Raw genomic sequence first — 23,099 nt, 5'->3', positions numbered from 1 at the left:
CTGCCTTGCTCCACAGCCTGCTGGGAACTTTGGTCTCAGTCTCACAGCTTGCCTCTCAGCGTGTCCACTGTCCACTTAGACATGTAGCCTTTTTGAGATGATCTCTTATTTTTGTTGCACAGACTCCTTAGTATAGATAATTATTTTAGGAAAGCTGGGAGGGATGGGGTGGGAAACTCTACTTGTTTCTCTGCCTGGGGGACCGGTTTCATAGACCATAGCACAGTCAGTTCCTCTCGCTGCTGTTTAATGTTCTTAGGAGAGATGTTCTGTCTTGAGTTTTGGAAAAGTCTAAATCAGAGATCTATTTTTTAGCTTTACAAAACAAAATCAATTGCTATAAACAAGTTCCTGGCTGGGTGCAGTGGCTCACACCTGTCATCCCCATGCTTTGGGAGGCAGAGGCAGAAGGATTGCTTGAGGCCAGGAGTTCCAGACCAGCCTGGGCAACAAACAAGACCCTGTCTCTACCAAAAAAAAAAAAAAAAAAAAAAAAAATTCCTAACCACTGTTTGGCCTTAATAATGCCCAGCAGTGGTTGAGCATTAATAATAGTTGGGCCTTCATAATAGTCCTGTTGGGCCTTAATGATAGTCCTGTCTTTACATATTGGACTTTAAAAAAGAATAAACATTAAGATAATTCAAGAACTTGGGAAAGATTTCCTTGTCATCAAATGTTTAAACAGTTCCTTGAATGCTCGGGGTCACTGACCGTTGCTAATTGGTTTATCATCATCAATCCTGCAGTTTATTGTCACTCCCCTGTACTAAGCTGAATCATATCCTCTCCAAATTCACGTCCACTGGAACCTATGAACCAGCTTCCTTATTTAAAAGGGTTTCTCGTGCTACACGAGGAGCAGATGGACTTTGAGCCTTACTGACAATATCACTTAGGAATAATATAAGATCGCTTTTGGCTTTAGTGACATTTCTTGACCTTTGCTTCAAAGGGCTGGGATAGGTTACACGAGTTCAGGACTGGCTCGCTGGTTATTGCAATGCGTACAGAAGTTGCATCTTAATCCTCTACCATAAACATGGCCCTTTGGTGAGTCAGAGAACAGCTTCCTGGAAGGGTAAGACAATGGTAGTTTCTGACACACCTGTCATTTTGATCCTCCTGGAACGATTTGCTGTCATTCCAGAAGGTATGCATCCCCATCACAGAAGAAAGAAAAAAACATTTCTGATGCCCCCTCTTCTGGCTGGATAGAAGCCCAAGACTCTGACCCAGGTCAGGGCCTGGGAACTGAGACTGGAGTACTGCAGTTAGTGGGGCTGGAGGGAACACCAAAGGAGGCCTGAAGTCTGAGTCCCAGGAAAAAGTAGGCTTGGGAAGCTCATAGCATCCACAGCATTATGTTTAAGGCCTGGGTGGAAGCAAAGGTTCACATCAGGCAGGATGGCAGACTGGGGAGAACTCTCTTGCAGAGAGAACTCTCCACACACAGAAGCCCTGTGGAAGAGTCTAGGGTTGAGATGGGGGGCTAGCTGCCAACAGACAGCTTGGGCAGCCCTTAGAGGATATGACATGGTTCAGCACCAGAACCTAGGAATGATCTTAACAGACAAGGGGGTCCCAGGGTGCCTAAAATTGGGACCAAAGCAAAAGGCAGCCAGATGCAGTGGCTCACGTCTGTGATCCCAGCACTCTGGGAGGCAGAGGTGGGAGGATCAGTTGAGCCCAGGAATTCAACACCCGCATAGGCAACATGGCGAAATTCTGTCTCTACAAAAAAATACAAAAAGTTAGCCAGTGTGGTGGCGGACGCCTGTAGTCCAAGCTACTCTGGAGGCTGAGGTGGAAGGATCACTTGAAACCAGGAGGTTGAGGCTGCAGTGAGCCATGATTGCACCACTGCACTCCAGCCTGGGCAACAGAGTGCCCTGTCTTAAAAAAAAAAAAAAAAAGGAAAAGAAAAAGAAAAGAAAAGCTCTGAAGAGGCTGTCTGGGAGACAGAAGGTATTGGGTGCAAATACAGTCTGAGCCTCGTTGGTGGCAATCACAGTCTTTAATTATTAATTGTCATATTTCTGATTTGTTAGCAAGTGCCAGCTTGTAGGCTGGTTGAAGTACAGAACTCAGAGGAAAAAAGAAATTAAATTTTAGCTTTCTGGAGAGCAGCCCCTCTCTGGCACCATCAAACACTTCTTTGTTTCCCTTCAATTTGGAACTCTTCAAACATCAGGGGTTGTGAGGGTTTGGCCATTCTTTTATCTTGGGTCCATGTGAGTGACAGAAATGGTGGGGCCTGGGAAAGATCTCCCTCCTTTACATTTTCTCTTCTCCCTCCTCCTCCTTATTCTAAAACTGTGCCTCCAACAGAGGGGCAGGGGCTCTTGTAGAGAGATCCCTGGCCCAGGACAGGAGATGCCAAATCTAGTTTATCTCACTGAGGGCCTTTGGGAAAAACGCTTCAGGGCCAGGCTCAGTGGCTCATGCCTATATAATCCCAGTACTTTGAGAGGCTGAGGCGGCGGATTACTTGAGGCCAGGAGTTCGAGACCAGTCTCGTCAACATGGCGAAACCCTGTCTCTACAAAAAAAAAAAAAAAAAAAAAAAAATTAGCCAGACATGGTGGCCCACATCTGTAGTCCCAGCTACTTGAGAGGCTGAGGCATGAGAATAGCTTGAACCTGGAAGGCAGAGGTTTCAGTGAGCCGAGATTGTGTCACTGCATTCCAGTCTGGGTGACACAGTGAGACTTTGTCTCAAAAAAAAAAGAAAAGAAAAAAAGAGGCCGGACGCGGTGGCTCACGCCTGTAATCCCAGCACTTTGGGAGGCAGAGGCAGGTGGATCATGAGGTCAGGAGATCGAGACCATCCTGGCTAACACAGTGAAACCCTGTCTCTACTAAAAATACAAAAAATTAGCCAGGCGTGCTGGCAGGCGCCTGTAGTCCCAGCTACTTGGGAGGGTGAGGCAGGAGAATGGTGTCAACCTGGGAGGCGGAGGTTGCAGTGAGCCGAGATTGAGCCACTGCACTCCAGCCTGGGCGACAGTGAGAGACTCCGTCTCAAAAAAAAAAAAAGAAAAAGAAAAACGCTTCACTCTTCCAAACCTCAATTTTCTTATGTGTGAAATGGTAAGAATGTGGGTTTATAATTACCTGTGTGTATGCTCATCATACATGACCCCTAAGGCCTTAGGACTCGAGACATTTTATGACCTCTCCCAATAGGGGCAGAGGTGAGCACCCCTGGTGAAAAGTTAAGACTCAATGAGTATAAATACGCCAAGAAGAGCTGTGGCTTCTTTCACTGGTGTCCTCAGAAAGGCTGTGAGCAGTGTTGGTGGCATACCTGTCACAGCATCTAGCAAAGCACCTGAATTCTAGTATGTATTCAAATACATCTTTTGATGGAAGGAAAGAAGAAGAGGGGAAGGACGGGAGGGAGGGATGGAGTGGAGGGAAAAATTCTATTGACATCCCATGATAAGGGTGCAGAGGGGCGCTACACGTCTCTCCTTTCTGCAATCAGCTCTCCCACCCCGGTCCCTCTTCCTTCAAGGGACCCATGAGGACCTCTATTCTTCTCCGTACCTGAGGTTCTCTCAACAGAAAGAAGTTGCAAGTGGGACCTCCTCATGCCACCCTCATCCCCAATAGGAACAATTAGGCCAGGCTTCGATGTCACTGAGGAGGGGACCAGCACGCCTCTGAGGACAGTAGGAAAAGCCTAGGCAGGTGTTAGAGCAGGGAGTGGGGTCCCCAGGAGCTGAGGGCCCCAGGATCGACATGATTCTGAAGGTGATTGTCATGGGTGCAGGGAGCAGGCGGCGACACCATCTAGGCTTCCTGGGGGCCGTCCTGGGCCTCGGCGGCCACGGTGCTGGACTGGAGCAGGAAGTCTTTGTAGGCCATCTCGGCTTCCTCCTTGGATGACTAAGGGGCAAGAGGAGAGGCATCAGTGTTGGGGGCACTGGCTCAGTGGGTGGAGTCGGGGGAGGGGAGGTGCTTAATGTCCTGAATTCGTGATCTTGGTCCAAGCAACACAAGCCTTTGGGGCCCACTGTTCTCATCCCAGCCCCCATGCTCACCAAGAAGGACGCATTTTGAGAAATGGAAAGTTGCAGCCTCTAAAAATATCTCCTTCTGTCTCACTACCTCCTTCTGACACACGGAGTGGAACCGCCTCTGTTGCCCGGGCCTGTCCCCGGAAGCTGCCCACACAGTCCACCGGCAAGGTGGCCTAGGCTGGGGTCAACCACAGTGGTGTATGTTTTTATTTCTCTACCAGCCCAGACAGGTAGCTTTTTGGCACCACAAAGTTAAAGGGGAAGGCTGTTCCAGGAATAACTCGTTCTAACTTTGCTAAATGCCAGAGATGTTTCAAGAAAAAGTAGATATGATAAAAACAACAACAAAAACTATCACCTCGGGATTAAAGGCATGAGATGTTATTTTTCTTGGTCCCCTGAGTCCTAGGGAAGATTGAGGGGATGGTATATGGCACCCAAGGCAGGAGTTGCCTCTGGTGGGGCTTCAAGAGAAGTGAGCAGGGGCTTCTAGCCTCAAACTGCCCACCGCAAGCAAATGTCTCCTAGGCCCAGGCAAAAAGCTGGTCCTGAGCAAACCCTCAAGGGAGGATGGGTGGCCTGAGGTCCTTGGGTCCCCCAACCCAGGAAGAGCATCCATTTAATCACCAGCATTTGGCATTGTAGCTTCCCATCTTTTATGCACCTGCTTTCCTCATCTCCTGGCCTGCCTCTCTCCTGCAGTTTTACAGCCTAATCATATAGCTCACCTCCTTCCTGGGCCTTATCCACATCAGCATCCCACAACCAGTAAGATATAGTTCTTCCTCAAAAAGTCCTGAGGACTCCTGAGGACTATTTATATCATCCTCCCTATTCTGGGATCGGCCCCCATGTTGAGGTAGTTCTTTCTGAAGTCTAACTGCATCCCTTCATGCTGCATTTCCTTGTCACGTAGTGGGGCTTCCTTCTTCCTCCTCACCCTTTTTGCCTTCTTGGGTTCTTTGGTCTCCGTGGTGCTCTCAGTGGTGGCAACAAACTCTGTGTGAAGAAAGAGGGTAGGTTAGCCCTTACTAGCCTCCTTTTCCCAACCCAGATGTGGGACCAATTCTTACTCTCCCCAGGGGCTGAGCATTCCCTTGAGTGAGGGTCATACCATCTTTTCCTCCGAGGGATGTCTCCTGAGTGATCGAAGAGGCTCCCATGTTGTCATTGGCTCCAAATTCCCTGGAGTTCTCGAAGTCTGACATGCTAATGTCTGTCCTGTAGCTTCTGATTGAAACTCGGTCTGTCCGGGAGGAAGAGGAGTTGGTGTAGGGACAGGGGCTGGGACCTAGAAGGCCAGGCTGGGCTGCTTCTCTCTGGGCAGATCCACTGTAGCCCTGCTGGACAGCTGAGGTGGTGCAGCTCTGACTATGACCCGGGGGGATGGAAATGATCCAAGTCTCCTCCCCAGTCCCTTTTCCTGGGTAATCAGGACTTGGTAATCCCTGATCTTTGTCACTCTGGGACCTTCCAATGCAAGCATCTCCTTTGGTCCTCACATCAGCCCCGTGAGGTCGTGATTATCATCCTTGACTTGAGCCATGAGGTAACTGAGGCATGGCATAAGGATGGCCCAATGTCACACGGCTCATTAGTTATCCAATTAGTCCAAGCCCAGGGTCTCCTGAAACCCAATCTCCTCTTCCTGGCAGCCCTGTCTCTGAACCTAGATCCTGGGTAATTGGAGATGATTTTCCAGTGTTAGTATTTGGACAGCAGCTCTGAATTTCAGTTTCGAGTATGTGTGGGTTTATCTTTCCCCATCCTGCTTTCTCGGGATCCTTTGTTTTAGCTCATGAAAAAGAAGAGACACAGCAGCTTCCTCTATGGGTGGATGATTCAGGACTGAGGGCTCGGGTTGGAGGTGGGAGGCAGGGAGTATCCCAGGGACTCACCGACGTTCTTCCTGTGCCGGGCTCTGGCCACCCCCACAGCCACGGCTCCCACTGCCAGCACCAGGCCCAGGGGCACCAGGGTGGAGACCAGCGCTCTGGAGCTTCCACCTTGTTCCTCAGAGCTGGAAGAAGGCTTAAGTTAGTTCATCCCTGGAAGGGAGATCTGGGGGCCCGAGGATGTGCTGGCAAGGTTGGCTCAGTCCTTTTTCCTCCCAGGTTTATCCACCCCACCCTGCTGATGCAGCTTCCTAGCTCTGTTCTTCTAAGAAGCCTTCCCAGACTGGCAAAGGCACGCACTGGGCCTTGTTGCATCCCAGGCCTGGAAGATTGAACTGAATTGTAAACACCTCCCCAGTCATGGGAGAAGGGCAGAGGGTACCATAGGACCCTCCCACGTATAAGCAGAGGTAGTAAGGGCTGCCCCAGTGCTCAAGAGACAGATGGGCTTTCCTCCTTGGACCTGGTGGCCCAGCCTCAGGTGCTCAGCTCTGGGGTGTTCTCTGAGTGGGGAGCCTTGAATCCTTCCTCACCTGCCGGAATCCACAGATGCTCTGCTCCCATCGGCTTGATCTCTTGTATCTGCCACCGCCTTTTCCTCTGCAAAAAGCCTGGGATCCTGAATGGCTTTGTTCTCAATCTCCCGAACACCAGAGTCTAGCACCTTCTCATCAGGAGCAGCGTCTGCCTTCGCTAGGCTGACATCGCGGGACCCTGCAGCAGGGAAGAGTGGGCCTGGGTTGTGATTTTTCTCTATGCTCTTACTCCTCGAGGTGAAGGAGTCTGGGGGAGACTTCATGAGGAGTCACAGGGTCAGGGTTTGATCTCAAGGCTGTTGGGGTAGGACCCAGGATGACATTAGAAACTGCTGTGATGGCCTTCTTCAGCTGTCACAGATGATCTCTGCCCCATTACTACCAAAAGTATAGTGGGGACCTTCAAGGCTTCGTGTCATAGACCAGCTGTGCATAAAGGCTGACCCATCACTTATGCCCGGGAGATTTTCAAGGCTCTGAGACGCTGCCCCAGGCTTCCTGACTGCCCAGCTGGGTATGATAGTGCTGCCCCCTGGAGGTAGCCTGGCGATGGGCCCCTCAGTGAGTCCCATCCGCAGGGTCCAGACACAATAGGATTTCTTGAGGGACTACAAATACCCTTATTAGGGCTAAAACATTTCATGTGAAATTTTAAAAGGGGACTTGAAATGCAAATTTACTAGATGTTTCCTAATTTTCCTGATCAGACCTTGTAAATGAAGGTATCTGGCCCTCTTTCGAGGGCAAGCTTTGGCAGGGGGAAGGGGGATGAACATATTGCATATGACAGTGATGTATGCATATTATTCTTCTATACAGAGAAGAATATTTCCAGATATAGAAGAGACTTCAATCTGGGTTGAAGTGGCAACTATGGGACTTGTCTTTTTTTTTTTGAAATGGAATCTAGCTCTGTTGCCTAGGCTAGAGTGCGGTGGCACGATCTCAGTTCACTGCAACCCCCGCCTCTTGGGTTCAAGCAATTCTCATGCCTCAGCCACCCAAATAGCTGGGATTACACCACCATGCCCAGCTAATTTTTGTATTTTTAGTAGAGACGAGTTTTCTCCATGTCGGCCAGGCTGGTGTTGAACTCCTGGCCTCAAGTGATCTGCCTACCTCGGCCTCCCAAAGTGCTGGGATTACAGGTGTGAGCCACCACATTCAGCTGGGAGTTGTCTTAATGCCGAGGTTAAATAGCAAACCCACTATTTTTTCTTAGTTGGTATGTTTATTCGAGATGTCCCTTTTGAAGGGCTCAACGAGGCTATATAGGACCTAAATGTCCCCTCCCTTCCCACTCTCCACTTTCAGCCTCTTACAGCCAAACATAGGGGCCAGCACTGATTGAGAAGCTCTTAGGCAGGGGCCTTCAGGAAGTCCTGCCTCTGGGTCTGAGGGGTGCAGGCCCTGTCCTTGGAGACTCACCCGCTGCCTTCCTCTCTTCAACTGCCACATAGACGGCTGCAGTCTCTCCATAGAAGTGGCCCTGCTTCACTCCACACCAGTACCAGCCCTCATCAGCCCTGGTCACCGGGTTCAGGGTCAGGGAGACAAGCCGGCTGTTCTCGTCACAGTTCACGAAGGCCTTGCTGGGGCCTTCATCTTGGCTGGGCAGGGCCTGGCAGCCCGTGTTATTCCACTTGCACCAGTATTTCTCGTACGAGGAGAATTTGCATGGGAAGTGACAGGGGACCTTGAGAGTCTCTCCCAGCACAGCCGTGACATTCCCTGGTACCTTGAGGTTTGGTTCTCCTGGAGGAGGGAGGGAGGTAGAAATAAACACAGAAGTTGGTACTTGGAGATGCTGCAGGGAAGTGACTCTGGTGGGAACCTTTGTCCACATGTCATATATATATATATATATATATATATTTGTTTTTGTTTTTGTTTTTGAGACAGGGTCTCTCTCTGTCACCCAGGCTGGAGGGTAGTGGTGCGATCATAGCTCACTGCAGCCTCCATCTCCTGGGCTCAAGCGATCTTCCTGTCTTGGCCTCCCAAGGTGCTGAGATTACAGGCATGCACCACCATGTTCAGTCTACGTATCCTCTTTGGATAGCATTAGAAATAAGTATGTTATTCTGACTACATAAGAAATGTAATTGTGTGCCTAGGTAATAATTAATATTGATGAGCACCATGATCAATCCAGAGTCTACCATAGACCATAGATCTTCGCACATGGATTTCAGTTTGCTTTCCTCACTCTTCCTTCTCTTCTAGACTCAATACAAAGAGGTATCTGCAATCCTTGACTTCAGCTGATGCCTGCACACTGCGAAAGAAGCCCATGTTCTTGGTAGTAGGAGGTACCATGTATGGTAATTCAGAGTGTAAGGTGCGTGTTATAGGCATGAAAATGTGACCTCTGGATAGGTGGGCTCCCTCCTGAGGTCTGGCCCATCAGGGTGGAGGCGGGTGAAAAAGGAGGAAGAGTGGTTGGGGATGCTGCTGCTGGCTGGAGAGGTCTTAGAGCTTTCTCCCTCCCTGTCAACTCCTACCTTCGATAATCTTGATCTCCACGGTGGTCCTCCAGCGAGTATCGCCGTTGGTCAGACACCAGTAGAAGCCGGCGTCCCGGCTGGTGAGCTGGTTGAGGATGACAGTGAAGGTGCCGTTGCCTGGCTCCTCCAGCAGGGAGAGGCGGCCCTCGTACTGCTCCTTAACCCGCCCCTCGCTCTCCACCAGCAGGGGGCAGCGGCCATTCTGGGCCCCTTCCCAGAGACACCAGTACTTGATGCTTTTGCTTTCCTTAGGGTTGTAGGGGCAGAGCACGGCCACAGAGCCTCCTGCCACCCCCTTCACCACAGTGGGGCTGCGGGGAATCGTGGACTCTGGAAGCACAGACAGAGATGGGATGGGAGGATGGCCACGCAGGAAGAGCCTTGCGTGGCCTGAGAAGCCTTCTTCCCGGGGTCTCAGCCAGAAGGGGGAGTGAAGTTTACACGCATCACCTTACCCTCTTCAGAAAATGAAAAGGAGCTTTCCTAATGTCACAGAGCCTGCAGCTGGAGCCACCAGGGCCAGACTCCAAGGGCTTGGAGTCTCCCCATCAGCCTGCACATGTTGTTCTTTTCCCCCATCTTATTCTGAGCAGAGAATGGAAGGAGTTGAAGGAGAGGATATCAGCTCTTCTTCTTTGGCTTCTTACAAAGTCTCCCTCTGTGTAGGTTTTTGTCTATTTAGTACACTAACAAGTGTATTCCACAAAAGTGGCCCAATGGATTATGCCCAAATCAAGAAAATATATTTAGGATGGTATGATGTAAACTATAAAGTATGTAGCAAAGGTGGGCTTAATTGTTGGGGCCCCAAGGGGCATCTCAAAGACGATAGCCATTCTCCAGGCAGCTAAAGCTGAGGTCCAGAGAGAACCAGGTGACCAAAGATGCAGGGGATTCTGGTGAAGACCCAGAGCTGGATGTGGACATGGCATGCAGGGAATATAAGCCCCTTAAAAAAAAAAGTCACAAGCACAGATACTTGGAACTGCAAGTACTGGTTTGCTGCTTCTCACGAGGGCAACTCTATGCAGGGTGCTCTGGGGTGAGACAGAGCTGGGATTTAATTCTTTCACCATGCTGATGGCTCACTGGAGTAGGGCTGAGTGGGCCAGATGGTGCTGAAATTCACAAATAACCCTACGAAATGTGACAGTGAAACATTTAGAGGCTGGGGCGCTCCTGGGAACGCATTGAGACCAAGATAAGCCAATCCTTTTTCCATCTGAATGTGAGGGATGAGGCACCCATCTTGTTCAGGGGACAGAGGGCCCCTGCAGAGCCTGCCACAGCCCTGAAACACAGTCTATAAGTCCTGCCTCAATCAAGAGCTTTACTCACCTCTTGCTTGTTAAGCAGGGACAGCCATCAAAAGGACTTTGATAACAGAAGAGTAATTAGGAGCTGCCATCAGGCAGAGGTTGCTTTTTCTTGCTGTCCTGTGCAGCAGCCCACGCAGCCTCCAATTCGGGGCTGGTCATTGAGTGGATGCTGTTGGCTGATTGATGACTATTGATGAATACACTCAGAGGGAGCTGAGCTTGGCTCTCACCTGCGAGACTGCCCCACCTACTCCCCCTCCCTCTCTAGGGTCTTACCCTCATTGACGAAGAGTTGCCAGGCCTGGATGGGCGAGCCTTCCTGCAGCTCACCATCCGAATGGGCTCCACACAGGTAGCGCCCTGCATCCTCCTTCCTCAGGCCTGTGATCACCACACTGAATGAGCCATCCTTGTCCTGGGGGTTGAGCAGGATCCTGCCCTCAAAGGCTGGGGCCCTCTTCCCCAGGGTGTTGACGACCACGTCACAGTTTTCCCCACTGCTCTGTCGGCACAGAAATTTGGCCACGTTTGCCACCTCAAGGCCCAGGGCACAGTGGAAGGTCACTGAGCCCCTCAGGTCTTCGTAAACCAGCTCGGGCTCGGGCTTTAGCACTTGGAGGTCAGCATTCTTCTTATTACTATTGGAATCATCCCCAGCCTGGCAGAGATACTGCCCAGCATCGCTGAGCCTGAGTTGGTTGATGACAACGCTGAACACTAACTGGCCAGTACCCTGAATATCAAGGTGTATTCTTCCTGTATAGTTGGGATTCACATAATCATTGGAGTCGATGACCAGCACAGGGTACAGGCCTATCTGCTTGTACAAGGACTTCCTCTTTTGAGCATTCTCAGTCTTGAAAGGGCAGTTGATGGTCACCGTTCTGCCCAGGTCCACTGTGTAGACTTTAGTGTCATTTAGGAGCCCAGGACCTGCAGGATGAGGGGTGCAAGGTAGGGGGCAGGCAAGTTACGATTCTACTTTCTTGCAACATAGGACTATTTGCTATTCCTAGTTAGGGTGTGGGTGGACTTATAACCTGGAATGCCCTCCTTCCCAGAGGAATGCTTTCGGAAGGCCCAGCTTGACAGCTGTCTCCTCCATGAAACCTTTCCCAAGCTAACACTAATCTCTCCCTGCCCTGTGCTTTCTTGATACATCTGCATCACTTATTACATCCAATCTGGTGTATGGGTAATTATGTTCTCCATGGACTGGAAGTTCCTTGAAGGCAGGAACATGTTTTTCTCATGTTTGACCCCTCTGCTGTGACAAGCACAATGCCTCTGGGTAGTAGGTGGCCAAATTAATGTGTGCTGAAATGAACAGAATGAATGTAAATGCAGGGTGATGGATTTCAACGCATACAATAGAAGTTTCTAAAAATTACAAGAGTCTAAATGTGAAATGGGCTGTCTCGGGGAGCAGTGAGTTTCTGCTAAAGTGCTTAATCAGAGGCTGCATACCCATCATCAGCATGTTCTTCTAAGTGTCCGGTTAGGGTGAACTCTAAGCCCTCTTCACCTCTAAAGATTCTGTGGTTTTGAATCTTGATCCCCACCTAAATGACCTCCTCATTTAGTCCACAGACAATAGTATGTATATTCCAAAGGAGCACGACATGTCTTTGGGAGTCCCCCTGAATTTCTTTTCTCCGTAGACCTCTCTTTTGAGTTGCCCTTGACTATCTAAAACAGCCTCATTGTTAAACCCTTGTCAGAAAGAGCTTTTCTTTTTTTCTCTTTCTCCAACTAGAATAGGCTTGTTAGCAACCCATCCTTTCAGGATCTTGGTCTTTGGTCAAGATCTAATAATCTAATTTACCCTGATAAAACCAAAAGACTAAAGGTTCCTGGGTTAAAAAAAAATATATGCATTTTACAAGAAGCCTTTTGGCGGCCCAAACCTTGATGGAAAGGTGCATTAATGATAGGAATTTAAGGATCCCTGTAAATCTCTCCCTACCTTTTCTATCTCCTTAGCCTGATGTCAGATTTCCCTTTCTACCTGTAGCAAACACCAGAAAACTTGTCCTTCTGATACCCTTCTAAGCTGGGGTCTCCAGAACGCCTAAAACGTTATAGGCCACCAAGTCCTAGAAGGGTTCACTCATCACCCCCAAGTAGGCCCTATCTGTCTCCTTCTCCTGTTCTAAGAAGTCTTTGCCTGGGGAAAGGGGTGCCTTCTGACTCCCAACCCGGCTACACATCCTTGTCAGGAAGTTCCTCCTCAAGCCCTCCATGCACCTTAGAGAATTCCCTCTACTTTCCCCCAGAAGCCCAAGGAGCTTGGATCCTTACCCTGGCTGACCTCCAGGCTGACATCAAAGGACAGGCCTCGGCTATTGATGCCCAGGCCACACTTGTAGCGCCCGGAGTCATCCTGGCTCAGCTGGGCAATGTTCACCACAAATGTGCCGTTCTCCGGGAAGTTGGTGAGGTTAGCCCTGCCTGCATATTTGCTGGAGACGTAGCCCTCCGAGGAGATGAGGGTTATGCAGCCACCTCTAGCTCCCTGCCGGCACCAGTACTTCCGGGTGTGCCGGTTGACAGAGGTGGGTGGGTAGTAGCACGTGATGGACACTGAGTTACCTTCCACACTATTCACCTCCTCGGGACCAAATATGGGACTCTTCGTGGAGATGGCTGTGGGTACAGAAGAGAGAGGCTTTCTGAGGCCCTTGGGAGGTAAAGCCTGTTCCAGATAACCCACTATGAGGAGATGTGGTTTTCTACCTGACACGTAGGCCCTGTGTTGATAATTTATCGTATATCACAGCTGGAAAATTGCTGAGATTAAATAAAGTGACTGTTTTAATCATGATTAAATTCTAATTGTTATTCATTAATGATAACCATTTCAAGGACAAGGGAATGACAAATTTATGATAACCCTTGTTTTTTATTTTATATATTTTTATTGTTTTGAGACAAAGTCTCTCTCTGTCGCCCAGGCTGGTGTGCAGTGGCACGATCTCGGCTCACTGCAACCTCCGCTTCCCAGGTTCAAGCGATTCTCATGCCTCAGCCTCCCAAGTAGTTGGGACTACAGGTGCATGCTGGCTAATTTTGGTTTCTATTTAGTAGAGACAAGGTTTCTCCATGTTGGCCAGGCTGGTCTTGAGCTACTGACCTCAAGCAATCCACCCTCCTCGGCCTCCCAAAGTGCTGGCATTACAGCTGTGAGCCAGCATCCAGCCATCCATTGTTTTTTCAAACAATAACACCACTTTCGTAAGGTGTTACATGTTTGCACTTGCCATGTGTTATTTCCTTATATTTCTAAAAGCACTTTGTAGATGATTTTCTTTTCTTTTTTCCCCCCAGATAAAAATATTGAGAGCCAGAAAGGATAAGTGACTTCCCTCAGATTTCACAGCGGGTCATAGAGATGCTTGGTTGAAGTTAAGGTCTTTGTTATTCTCAAAGAAGATCTTTCACAGACCCCTGGCCTTGAGATTAGGAAGTGCCATTCCTGTCCCTGACTTCCAATGCTCACAGATGTGGCCTTTCAGCGTCTTCTCTGTATGACTCTTCCTCAAGGAAGTGCCAACTTTGAGAGGGACATCCCTGGGGATGAGTCTGATTTTAGTGTCCCCAGGGAGGTGAACCCTGGAGTCGGGCAGGCTGAAGGGGTGGAGCTTGGGGAGTTGGGACCTGGTAGACACACCTGGGAAGACCGCCAGCAGGCAGGTGAGCACGAAGAGCAGCATTGCTGGTGGGTCCTGAGCGCCGCACCACTCAGGCCAACTTCTCCTGTGCAATGCTGAAAAACAATAATCACAAGGAGATGAAGCGCCCCTTGTCTTCCAAGACTAGTTGACCTTAGAGTTTCTGTGACATCTGTTTGGCTTTGTATCTCCAGCAACGGACATAAATCCTGTTGAATGAATCAGTGCCTCCACTTTTTCCATAACAACTCAAAGTCTTATCATCCTTCAACACTTGTATATCCTTAATAGCTATAAGTAGCTTTTGTCTTCTCAACTAAGCTGCAAGCTCCTTTGGGATAGAGATATTGTGTCATTTGTTCTGTTTCCCTGCCCATGAGACACAGTCCCAGGCACACCATAAGATCTCAGGAACGGCTTGCTGGGTGATTGGTTCCTACCAATATGTGGCCCCCATCTTTCTGTTTCAGCTGCCCTCCCTACATTCCTGGGAGGTGAAGTGGGCTGACATATTTCACAGTGTGTTCAGATGAGGAAACTGAGACCCACAGAGGAGGTGTCATGATTATTAAGGCTGTAAATGTAATGATGATGGTCCTAACCCCATTGATTGCTCCCTTATTCTGTCTCAGGCACTGTGTTGAATAATTTATGTGTACTATCTCATACAGACTTGATATCAGCCCTGTAAGGTTAGTATCCTTATCCACATTCACATGGGAGGAAATGAAGGCTTCAAGGTTAAGTACTTTCCTCAAGGGCACATGGGGTTAAGTGTGTGGGGGTACACAGAATGGGGGTCGGGGAAGATTTGGGCCCACCTTTGTCTGACTGCAAAGTCCATGTGCTTAACCTCTCCACTACTGTATCGCACCCCAAATACAAGAGCATGCTTTTACCTTATGCTTATTTGTGTTATTTGTAGAGACCCTGTTGCTTATGAAAGCACTACCATTTACATTATTTCATTTGAGATTTATATGTTCCCTTGAAATAAGACAGACAGGTATAATCACAACCATTTTATGGATAAAACATTGAGGTCTTGAGATGCTGAATGATAGGCTTACGTTTTCCCAGCAACTTGATTATGGAATTGGGGTTAAAAGCTTAGGTGTTAGGGTCTTTGTAATCCTGCCTGGTAAGGCCTGGCAGACAAAGATGAAGAATCGAAGATGAGACCACTCAGACGGAGCAGCCTGTGTGGACTTTGTCTCCACCGTGGGCACAGCCCAGGGCTGAGGAGAGTTGAGGGTCCCAGGGGCCTGCCTGACAGCAGCTGTCATCAAGACCCCAACTACAGCCTAGAGGAGGAGACAGAAGTCTCCACTTTCCCAGACTTTGACAGACTTTAAACTTTGGAGTTGTCTTGACAAAGAGAGTGTTAAATGATCGTAAGTTTGGGCAGTAATGAGTGCCCATAAAGATAAGGACGCTGTAAGCAGGAGGAAGCTGGGCGTTATCTCCCAGACCTCCCTCACCACCCTGGCCCCTGCTCCTGCTCCCAGACTCCCTTCACCAGCTTGAGCCAAAGGCAATAGAGTTGTTTATCTTGGTTATTTCTTTGTTGCAGGGGAATTTCCCAGCAAGGAACCTTTTATTTCCTTGTGAATATAAAGGTATTTTGTTTCTGCAGTTCTTTGGAAGAGTAAAGGGAGGGAGTGGGAACAAATATGGGTGTCAGATGGCAACGTTGAGGCTTTCTTGAGTCCGGTTAATTGCCCCAGACCTTTCTTACCAGGTCAATGATTAATGCCTGGAGTGGGGCCTTGGCCAAATACCAGTCAGCTCCAACATGGAAGCAATCAGGGGACACTAGCTGGGATGTCATCACCTGCGTGGGCACTGCAAGCTGCCATGGGAGATGCTCCCAGGTGGGAGCAGCTTTCAGGAGGCCAGGAAGTCTCAGAAACAGTTGGGATGGGCTGGCTGCAAAGTCCTGGGAGATCTACCATTTGCTACTTGTGCTGGCACAGGGTGGGTGCAGTCACAGGTGGGACGACAAAATGCTGCCTGCTTTTAAGAACCCTTAAAAAAGTCCTTGCTTCTTGTTCCTGTCCTCACCTCTAGATAAGCAAGCTGCCTCATATTTGTGTGAGACAGGAGTGGTCTTCCCACAAGCTGAGCTGGGGGATGCAGCCCTCCTCTGGACTTGGCCTGGGTTGCAGAGAGTCAGATGCCAGTTTCTCCAAGGTGAAGACCCTGACCTCTGTCCCAGACTTCTCATTTTGTGACATGTTTGGGTGGCTGTGCATGTTTGTGTAGAGAGGGGACATGTGTGTGCACCCATTACCCTCTGCATGGTCTCAAGCCAGGGATGAGAGCATCAGGCATGCACAGGCAGGTCGGGCAGATGGCAACATCAGCGGGATGCACACAGTCCAGTCCTAGACGGGATGATTGGCAGGAGAGGATACCCCTGCTTTCAGGAACAGGAGCTTTTCTTTGCCCAAAGCTAAAACTTGAAGCACAATTTCTCTAGTAGCATTTGAAAGGACCTCGAGCTTTCAGAATCATTCCAGACCCCTTCCTCTCAAAACCAGAGACTTTCTTCCAAACCTGGGGATTCAAATCTCAGGGAGACCTCCCCAGCCCAGGGTGGCTGGGGCTGGATTTAAAGGATTTGCTTAAGGAAGGAAGAAAAAGAACATAATGTTGGGCACCTGCTACGTGCCAAATGCTTTGCTAGGTTCTTTTCTTGTAAGACTTCATCCATCAGCACAACAACCCAAGAGATAGATGTTGTTATCCTCATGACACAGGTTGGAAATCTAAGGGTTATAGGGATTCTCGACCCCAAGACCCACAGCAGAATCCTAATTTGAGGTCACTACCCCATTATCACTCTTTAAATGAGCAAAGGGACCTGCTTTATTGGGTTTTATATATATGATATTATATCATGCATGAGGGCACGTTTTCTGGTCCTTAAACTAGCAGTTGTTTTTTCACTGCTGAGGCTAGGATGTGCTAGATCATTTTCAGTTTACTAAGTTAGTATCCCAACATATGTGTAACATATGTCCCCACAATTGTGGATTGGGGCAGGAGTGTAAGCTGTGCTGAAGAATAGTTTTTCTTTTTATAAAATGTATTTAACTAGCTCCTATTCAGTTAAAGTGACTGCACTTCATCTCTCATGGTGTGGAGTCCAAACCTTTGTCCATCTAATCTCAGGTTTCCCTCTTTTTCAGAGGAAGAAAGGTCCCCTGGACTTGGTATGAGAGTAGAAGTCTGCTTGCTGGGCATCCTTTGAAGATAGAGAGATAGAGAGTGAGCTACTTAGGTTGGACTCATGTGGATAAGAGAGGAGACAAGCACTATGGGCTAGGCTAGAAGAACGTACACTGAGTCCTTTCCAGGTGTTTTACATGTGTTAATGTGTTTCATTTTTACAGCCACCATAGGAGATGGGACAAAATGGGCAACCCCATTTCATGAGTGAGATAATTGAGGCACAGAGAGGTGAGACATTTGCCCAAGGTTGCACAGTTGGTAAGTGACTTAGATGGGATTCTAGATCAAGAGCATAGGCCCTTAGCCACTCTGCTTTACCTCAGAGGGTCTTCCTATTGAGAGGAAGCAGTGGAGAGAGGAAGAAGCAGGATATTCAATCTTAGCCAAATGAGAATTTGTTCAGTTCTTTCCTCTCTGCCTTTCATGGAAAAGGCAGTTCTTATAAGGAGACACCTGGGGCTGGGCGTAGTGGCTCACGCCTGTAATCCCAGCACTTTGGGAGGCTGAGGTGAGTGGATCATGAGGTCAGGAGTTCAAGACCAGCCTGGCCAACATGGTAAAACCCCATCTCTACTAAAAGTGCAAAAATTAGCTGGGTGTGGTGGCACGGGTCTGTAATCCCAGCTACTCAGGAGGCTGAGGTAGGAGAATCTCTGGAACCCAGGAGGTGGAGGTTGCAGTAAGCCAAGATCACGCCACTGCATTCCAGCCTGGGTGACAGGGCAAGATTCCATCTCAAAAAAATAAAAAATTAAAAAATGAAGAGACACCTGGACCCAGAGGTAGGTGCCAACAGAGAAATTTCTTCCTGGAAAATATTAGCTGCAATTTATTTAGCACCTAACATGTGTAGGATATGTTACATAACCATGCGTATAACCAGGCATGTTGATGCCAAAGCCTCTTTCCACTCCACCATACTCTGTCGATGCCAGTGACATTGGGACTCCAGCCCCAGCCCCTCCAGAGAGAGGGCAAGACATAGATGAAGGTCTCTGCTGAGCACAATGCATAGGTATTTTTTTTTAAGTTGGATAGTTTGCTTTTTAGGTGACATCAAAATGTCCTCATGACCATATCAAAATGGCTGTACCAAAACCTCATCGTTCAAACTTGCTGGTGACTTCACACCACTCACATAGACTCATGGTGTCTTGGTTTCCTCAACTAGGGAATGACATCACAAAACCAACCCTGCCTACCTCCTCGTTGGTATCAGGGGAGAATGAGATGAAGGTGTGAAAGCCCAGGGCAAGTGGGTTTACTAAATGGAAGCCTGTGTGACACCATTTTTTATCACCTAAAGCCACAGAGGTCTAGCGGCACTAGGAGATAAGCAGAGAGAGTTGCTTTCCTGACTCCTGGCTCAGTGTTCTTTCTGCTACTTTAGCACATCCAGGGGCGGGAGAAGGATGGAGAGAGAATTCCAGATCTGGCTCTGGGAAGACCTATGTCCAGGCACCAGACAGCTGCCTTCTACCTAAACCCCTGAAATTGGCATCTCCTCTCCAGATGTTAAAGGATCTATAATTCCCCTAGTGAAGGGGGAAAGTGATGGCACAAAATAGGAGCAGCTTCAATGGCCCCAGGCACTGTGGCAATTGCACAAAGGGAACTGGGGGTCAGGGACGGAGCTTGACCAGCTGCTGCCCTTGTGCCAGACGGTCCCACTGCTGGCTTGGGCTGCTGTCAGGATGGGCAAAGGGAGGGGAAGCCCATGTCTGAGATCTGCTGGCTGCAGAGCCAGGAGGAGCAGCAGGAGTTGATCATGCTGCCTGTGGGGCTCAGCTCCACCTCACTCAGTGATCCCGTGAGGAGCTCATTTTTTCTACCTCTAGGAAGGGCAGGATGATGCGATGACACACACTTATGTCTCCCATGGCAGGAATCTGCTAGAGCAAAGCGAGGTGGAATTGGAAAGGATTTCAGAGGTTCTTGGAAGCCCAGAAAAAGGAGCTGAACATGCCTTTGCCAGAAAGCCACAAGTGGGAAACCTCAAAGAATGGAAGAGGACTTGCTAGGTGCCATACTTTATGCGCATTATCTAATTCCAGGTCTGTTGGTGTTCAATAAATCCTTGATTAATTAAACTAAACTGAAAAATATGAAACAATTCCTATTTCATTCTAGAGGTTACAAAGCTATTTCACCTGTGTTTTCTCATTTGAACCCACATTGACCCTGAATGATAGGTGTTATTTCTATCTTTGTTTTACAGATTAAGAAACTGAGGATCAGAGAGGTTAGGTGGCTTGCCTAAGGCCACACAGTTAATCAACTATGAGGAGTTAGGAAATCCAGGCACAGACCAAGCTGAAAGAGTAGAATTACATATGCTGACCACAGAGGTCCCTTCCCACATGCTGATATTTCTCAGAAAAGGATGGGGGGCTTCCACACACGTGCATCCCTACTCGTCCCACTGCGATATGCACGCTTACTCCCCAGCCACACACAGTCACACAGTCTGCCTCCTTGTCCTTGTCACCCCACTATCTAGGAGACTGGGAGTTGGGAATGGAGGGGGTTACCTGAGCCATCGTCCCGAGCCCTTTCCAGATAGCATCCCGTCTGGGGATCCCAGAGCAGTAACACTTACTTTTAGCCACTTCCTTCTCTCCCGTTGATCTGACTTCAGGGACACAGCCTGCTGGCCAGTTGGTAACCCCTGCCTCTCTAGGAGCTACTGGCAGGGCACTGGACGCTGCTGCCAAAACTGAAACTCTGCTCAGTGTTTGACCCACACCTGGGCTCTTAAAGGGCCACTCTCCCACAGGCACCGTGGCCAGCCAGGGTCACGTGACTCTCACAGATCCCTTGCTTTCCTTTCATTTTGGCCTTCCTGGCTGGCTCCATTTGGTTTCCTTTGACCTTGGGGAGACTCTGTTACTTGGGAATCCTCCATCGTTGCAGCTTCAGGATGAGGGACAGAATGTCAAGTGTGAAGATGCTGTTCTGTCGCTTTCTAGCTGCAAGACCTTTGGCAAGTCACCTTCCTATTTCTTTTCATCTGGAAAAGAGGGATGGTAATACCAAATCTACAGGTAGAGGATATAGCCAGGTATTAGCTCTAAAATACCTGGCCCAATGCTTGATTTGAAGTTGACATCATCTGATGGGGCACAGGTGGCAGGAGTGGCTGTCGTAGTCCTTGGTCTCATATCCCCAGTTGCTTGGGAATCCCCTCCGACTCCCTAGGTTACTTAGCCTGGACAAAAATGCCCCTTATACACCTCCTGCCAAGCCCCTTTTACCAGTCCCAGAGCTCCAGGAACTGGCAGGACTGTGGCCCTTCCTGTTTCACTCCCCAGAGTCATGAAAGACTCGCTGCTTCTGGGCTCCCCTGAACATGGCTGACCTCAGAGTCTTGTTAGGACCCGGGCTCGGCTCCATAGCAAGGAGGGTGCTGACCTGCTGAGCTGAAGTAGCACCTCCTTCCCTATCTGTTAGTCCATGCCAAAACATGACCTGGTTGGGACTCCCGGGTGTTCCCCAAATGATCGTGGCAGTCCTGTGACAAAAGTGAAGCCCACTCCCCAACACACACGTGTATGGCCCCCCCACCCCTCACTGCAAACCCCCACAGAAATGCTGCCCATCCTACCTGTGCAGGGCTGACCCAGGCTCTCCCTACAGAGTCCTATAGGCCAAACACCAGAAGGGGAAGGAAAAATAGAGAAATAGAGCCCTGGAGAAACACAAGGCAGCCAGAGCCCTGGGTCTTATTTTAGCTAACCACTGGCTCACTTGTGGGTGTTAACGCACAATCACAGATTTCAATGGCAAGCAAAAAAACCCCATAATTTCTTTATGTAGCTTAATTTCTCTCTTTTTTTGTGGTTCGCAAATTTAGATTTTCTTTTTTTTATTTTGTTTTAGGTTCCAGGATTACATGTGCAGAACGTGCAGGTTTGTGACACAGGTAAACGTGTGCCATGGTGGTTTGCTGCACCCATCAACCCACCACCTAGGTACTAAGCCCCACGTGCATTAGCTATTAGTCCTAATACTCTCCCTCCCCCCACCCCCCCCAACAGGCCCGGATGTGTGATGTTCCCCTCCCTGTGTCCGTGTGTTCTCATTGTTCAGCTCCCATTTATGAGTGAGAACATGTGGTGTTTGGTTTTGTGTTCCTGTGTTAGTTTGATGAGGATGATGGCTTCCAGATGTAGCTTAATTTCAAACCCTAAACCCATAATCTGATTGATAAAAGAAAACAAGTTACCTAGTCACTTCTAGGCAAGCTCAGCCCAATTCAGTGATCTCTCAGTCACTTCACTCCAGATTTAAAATTTAGCCTCATTATGGAGTTCCCTTCCTTTTTGTCTCCCTTCTCTCCCCTGGGGTCCAGTCTGGAGAGAGCGGTCTTGGGTGAGGGGGTGGTCAATGTTACTGCTGAGGCAGTGAAAAGGGGTGGCCCATTATTATTTTGGTCTTGCTTTGTCACGATGCTGTGCTGGCCTTGGGCTCCAGAAGGAAATAGTTTTGTCTACTGAGATGTGACTTCCCCTGCTTGGTCAGTGGGCTTTGTCCCTGCTCATCCTGAGGGTTCTGTGGTCCACACTGTGCCCTCCTAGTCCATACACTGAGCTCCCTGGGGTGGGTCTTCCAGGCCCTCAGCCTCTCCTTGCCCACCTTGTGGGTGCAGGGTGAGTTTGGCTGATCACAGACTCCTGAGGCCTTTGGGAGATCCTGTGCAGCAGAGTCACATTTTCCCCCAACACTCTTGTAACCTCCTGTGTGCCAGTGTTCCCATATAATTGGGGGTACAATGGATATCAGCAAGACTGTGGACCACCAAAGTTCTCTACAGGATGGGCGAAGGTGAGGGCCCCTCAATCTGGAATTTTCAAGCCCACCTGGATATCTCTATCATTGTTAATCCCCTCTCCCCTACTGTAGCCTGGACTCTGCCCCATGGTGGTGGGTGGGAGGGCACCAAGACACATCAGTAACTAAGCTCTCCTTTTTACTCTTCAGCAGTCTTTCTCCTCCCCAGTTCTGGGGTTAATGTCTAGCAGGAGGATGCGAGGGGAGACAAGATATGCAGGTGCAGAGAAGAGACAAGCCTGGTTCTGTCAGATTATAGCTCCTTTCAAAGGATTCCCGATTTATACCTCTCTCCATTTGAACTCAATAGTCAAAATATTTGTAGGGTTTGTTTCTTCCTTCCCAAAGCAAGAAATAAGTTGTGTCCAGTTGTCCAGGCTGGAGTAGAAGTCAAGGCAGGTTCACAGAACACTAGTGTAGAAATTTAACGAGCGAAGGCTTGCAGGGAGGAAGGGGAGAACACTCATTAAATCATTTCTTCTCATGCTGCCTTGGTGGGGGTGGACAGGTTGCAGATTTCCTTCCCTGCTTTGCTATTTCATGATGGTGGGTAATTTACTAGATCATGTCCTGCTGCATGTTTTCAATAGTCTCCAAACCTGTCTTAGCTGACCCATGTCAGACACACACACATACACATACACACACACACACACACACACACACACACACACACCCCACATACCTGGAGCCCACTGATCCTACTGATCCAGTTTACAGAAAGGGGAAAATGAGAAGTAGAGCCCTGGGAAGAGGCAGGGAGTCAAAAATCCTACGTCCTATTTTGGGCTCAGCCACACGCCGGTGGTGTGATTGGACTCACTTGCTTCCCCTCTCGCACTGTGGTTTCCCCATCTGGAACCCAGTGGCCCTAAAATAGTACTATTTCCCAGCCCTGGGGGAGGAGGGACAGGCCAAGAGAGTCTATTGCCCAAATCAATAATAATGATGATAACAGCAGTGATTATACTTTCCAAACTTACAACACTTCATCTGCTCAACCCTCCCCGCTTCTTTTAAAGTAATCATACAAGAAAATATACCAGCAGAAGAACAGCTTCTCACTGGACTTTCCT

General features: G+C 48.9%; 1 protein-coding gene across 2 annotated transcripts; it reads right to left on the bottom strand.

The window, feature by feature from the left end:
• Nucleotides 1-1,998: 1,998 nt before the first annotated feature.
• PIGR (polymeric immunoglobulin receptor) lies at nucleotides 1,999-19,934 on the bottom strand. 2 transcript variants are annotated; one of them, XM_054658139.2, is made up of 11 exons: nucleotides 19,725-19,934; nucleotides 13,956-14,051; nucleotides 12,587-12,931; nucleotides 10,562-11,218; nucleotides 8,964-9,296; nucleotides 7,888-8,214; nucleotides 6,457-6,637; nucleotides 5,927-6,048; nucleotides 5,143-5,274; nucleotides 4,969-5,027; nucleotides 1,999-3,894 (listed from the first exon to the last, which is right to left on the bottom strand). In XM_054658139.2, exons 2-11 carry the CDS (start codon nucleotides 13,996-13,998, stop codon nucleotides 3,799-3,801), a joined length of 2,295 nt encoding a protein of 764 aa, XP_054514114.1. In that variant the 5' UTR covers nucleotides 13,999-14,051; nucleotides 19,725-19,934; the 3' UTR covers nucleotides 1,999-3,798. The 2 variants fall into 2 exon arrangements, with proteins under 2 accessions (XP_054514114.1, XP_514153.5); XM_514153.8 differs by having other exon boundaries at nucleotides 19,793-19,933.
• Nucleotides 19,935-23,099: the final 3,165 nt, after the last annotated feature.

The sequence above is a fragment of the Pan troglodytes genome, chromosome 1 (assembly GCF_028858775.2).
Source record: "Pan troglodytes isolate AG18354 chromosome 1, NHGRI_mPanTro3-v2.0_pri, whole genome shotgun sequence".
Classification (NCBI taxonomy): Eukaryota; Metazoa; Chordata; class Mammalia; order Primates; family Hominidae; genus Pan; species Pan troglodytes.
This window is presented reverse-complemented; position numbering and strand designations above follow the sequence as displayed.

Coding starts and splice junctions, on each gene's coding strand:
- PIGR (XM_054658139.2), bottom strand. CDS start 13,998: ATGCTGCTCTTCGTGCTCACCTGCCTGCTGGCGGTCTTCCCAG. Junction 6,049..6,456: donor GCATCTGTGGATTCCGGCAG/GTGAGGAAGGAT, acceptor GCCTTCTTCCAG/CTCTGAGGAACAAGGTGGAA. Junction 5,028..5,142: donor ATCCCTCGGAGGAAAAGATG/GTATGACCCTCA, acceptor TTCTTCACACAG/AGTTTGTTGCCACCACTGAG.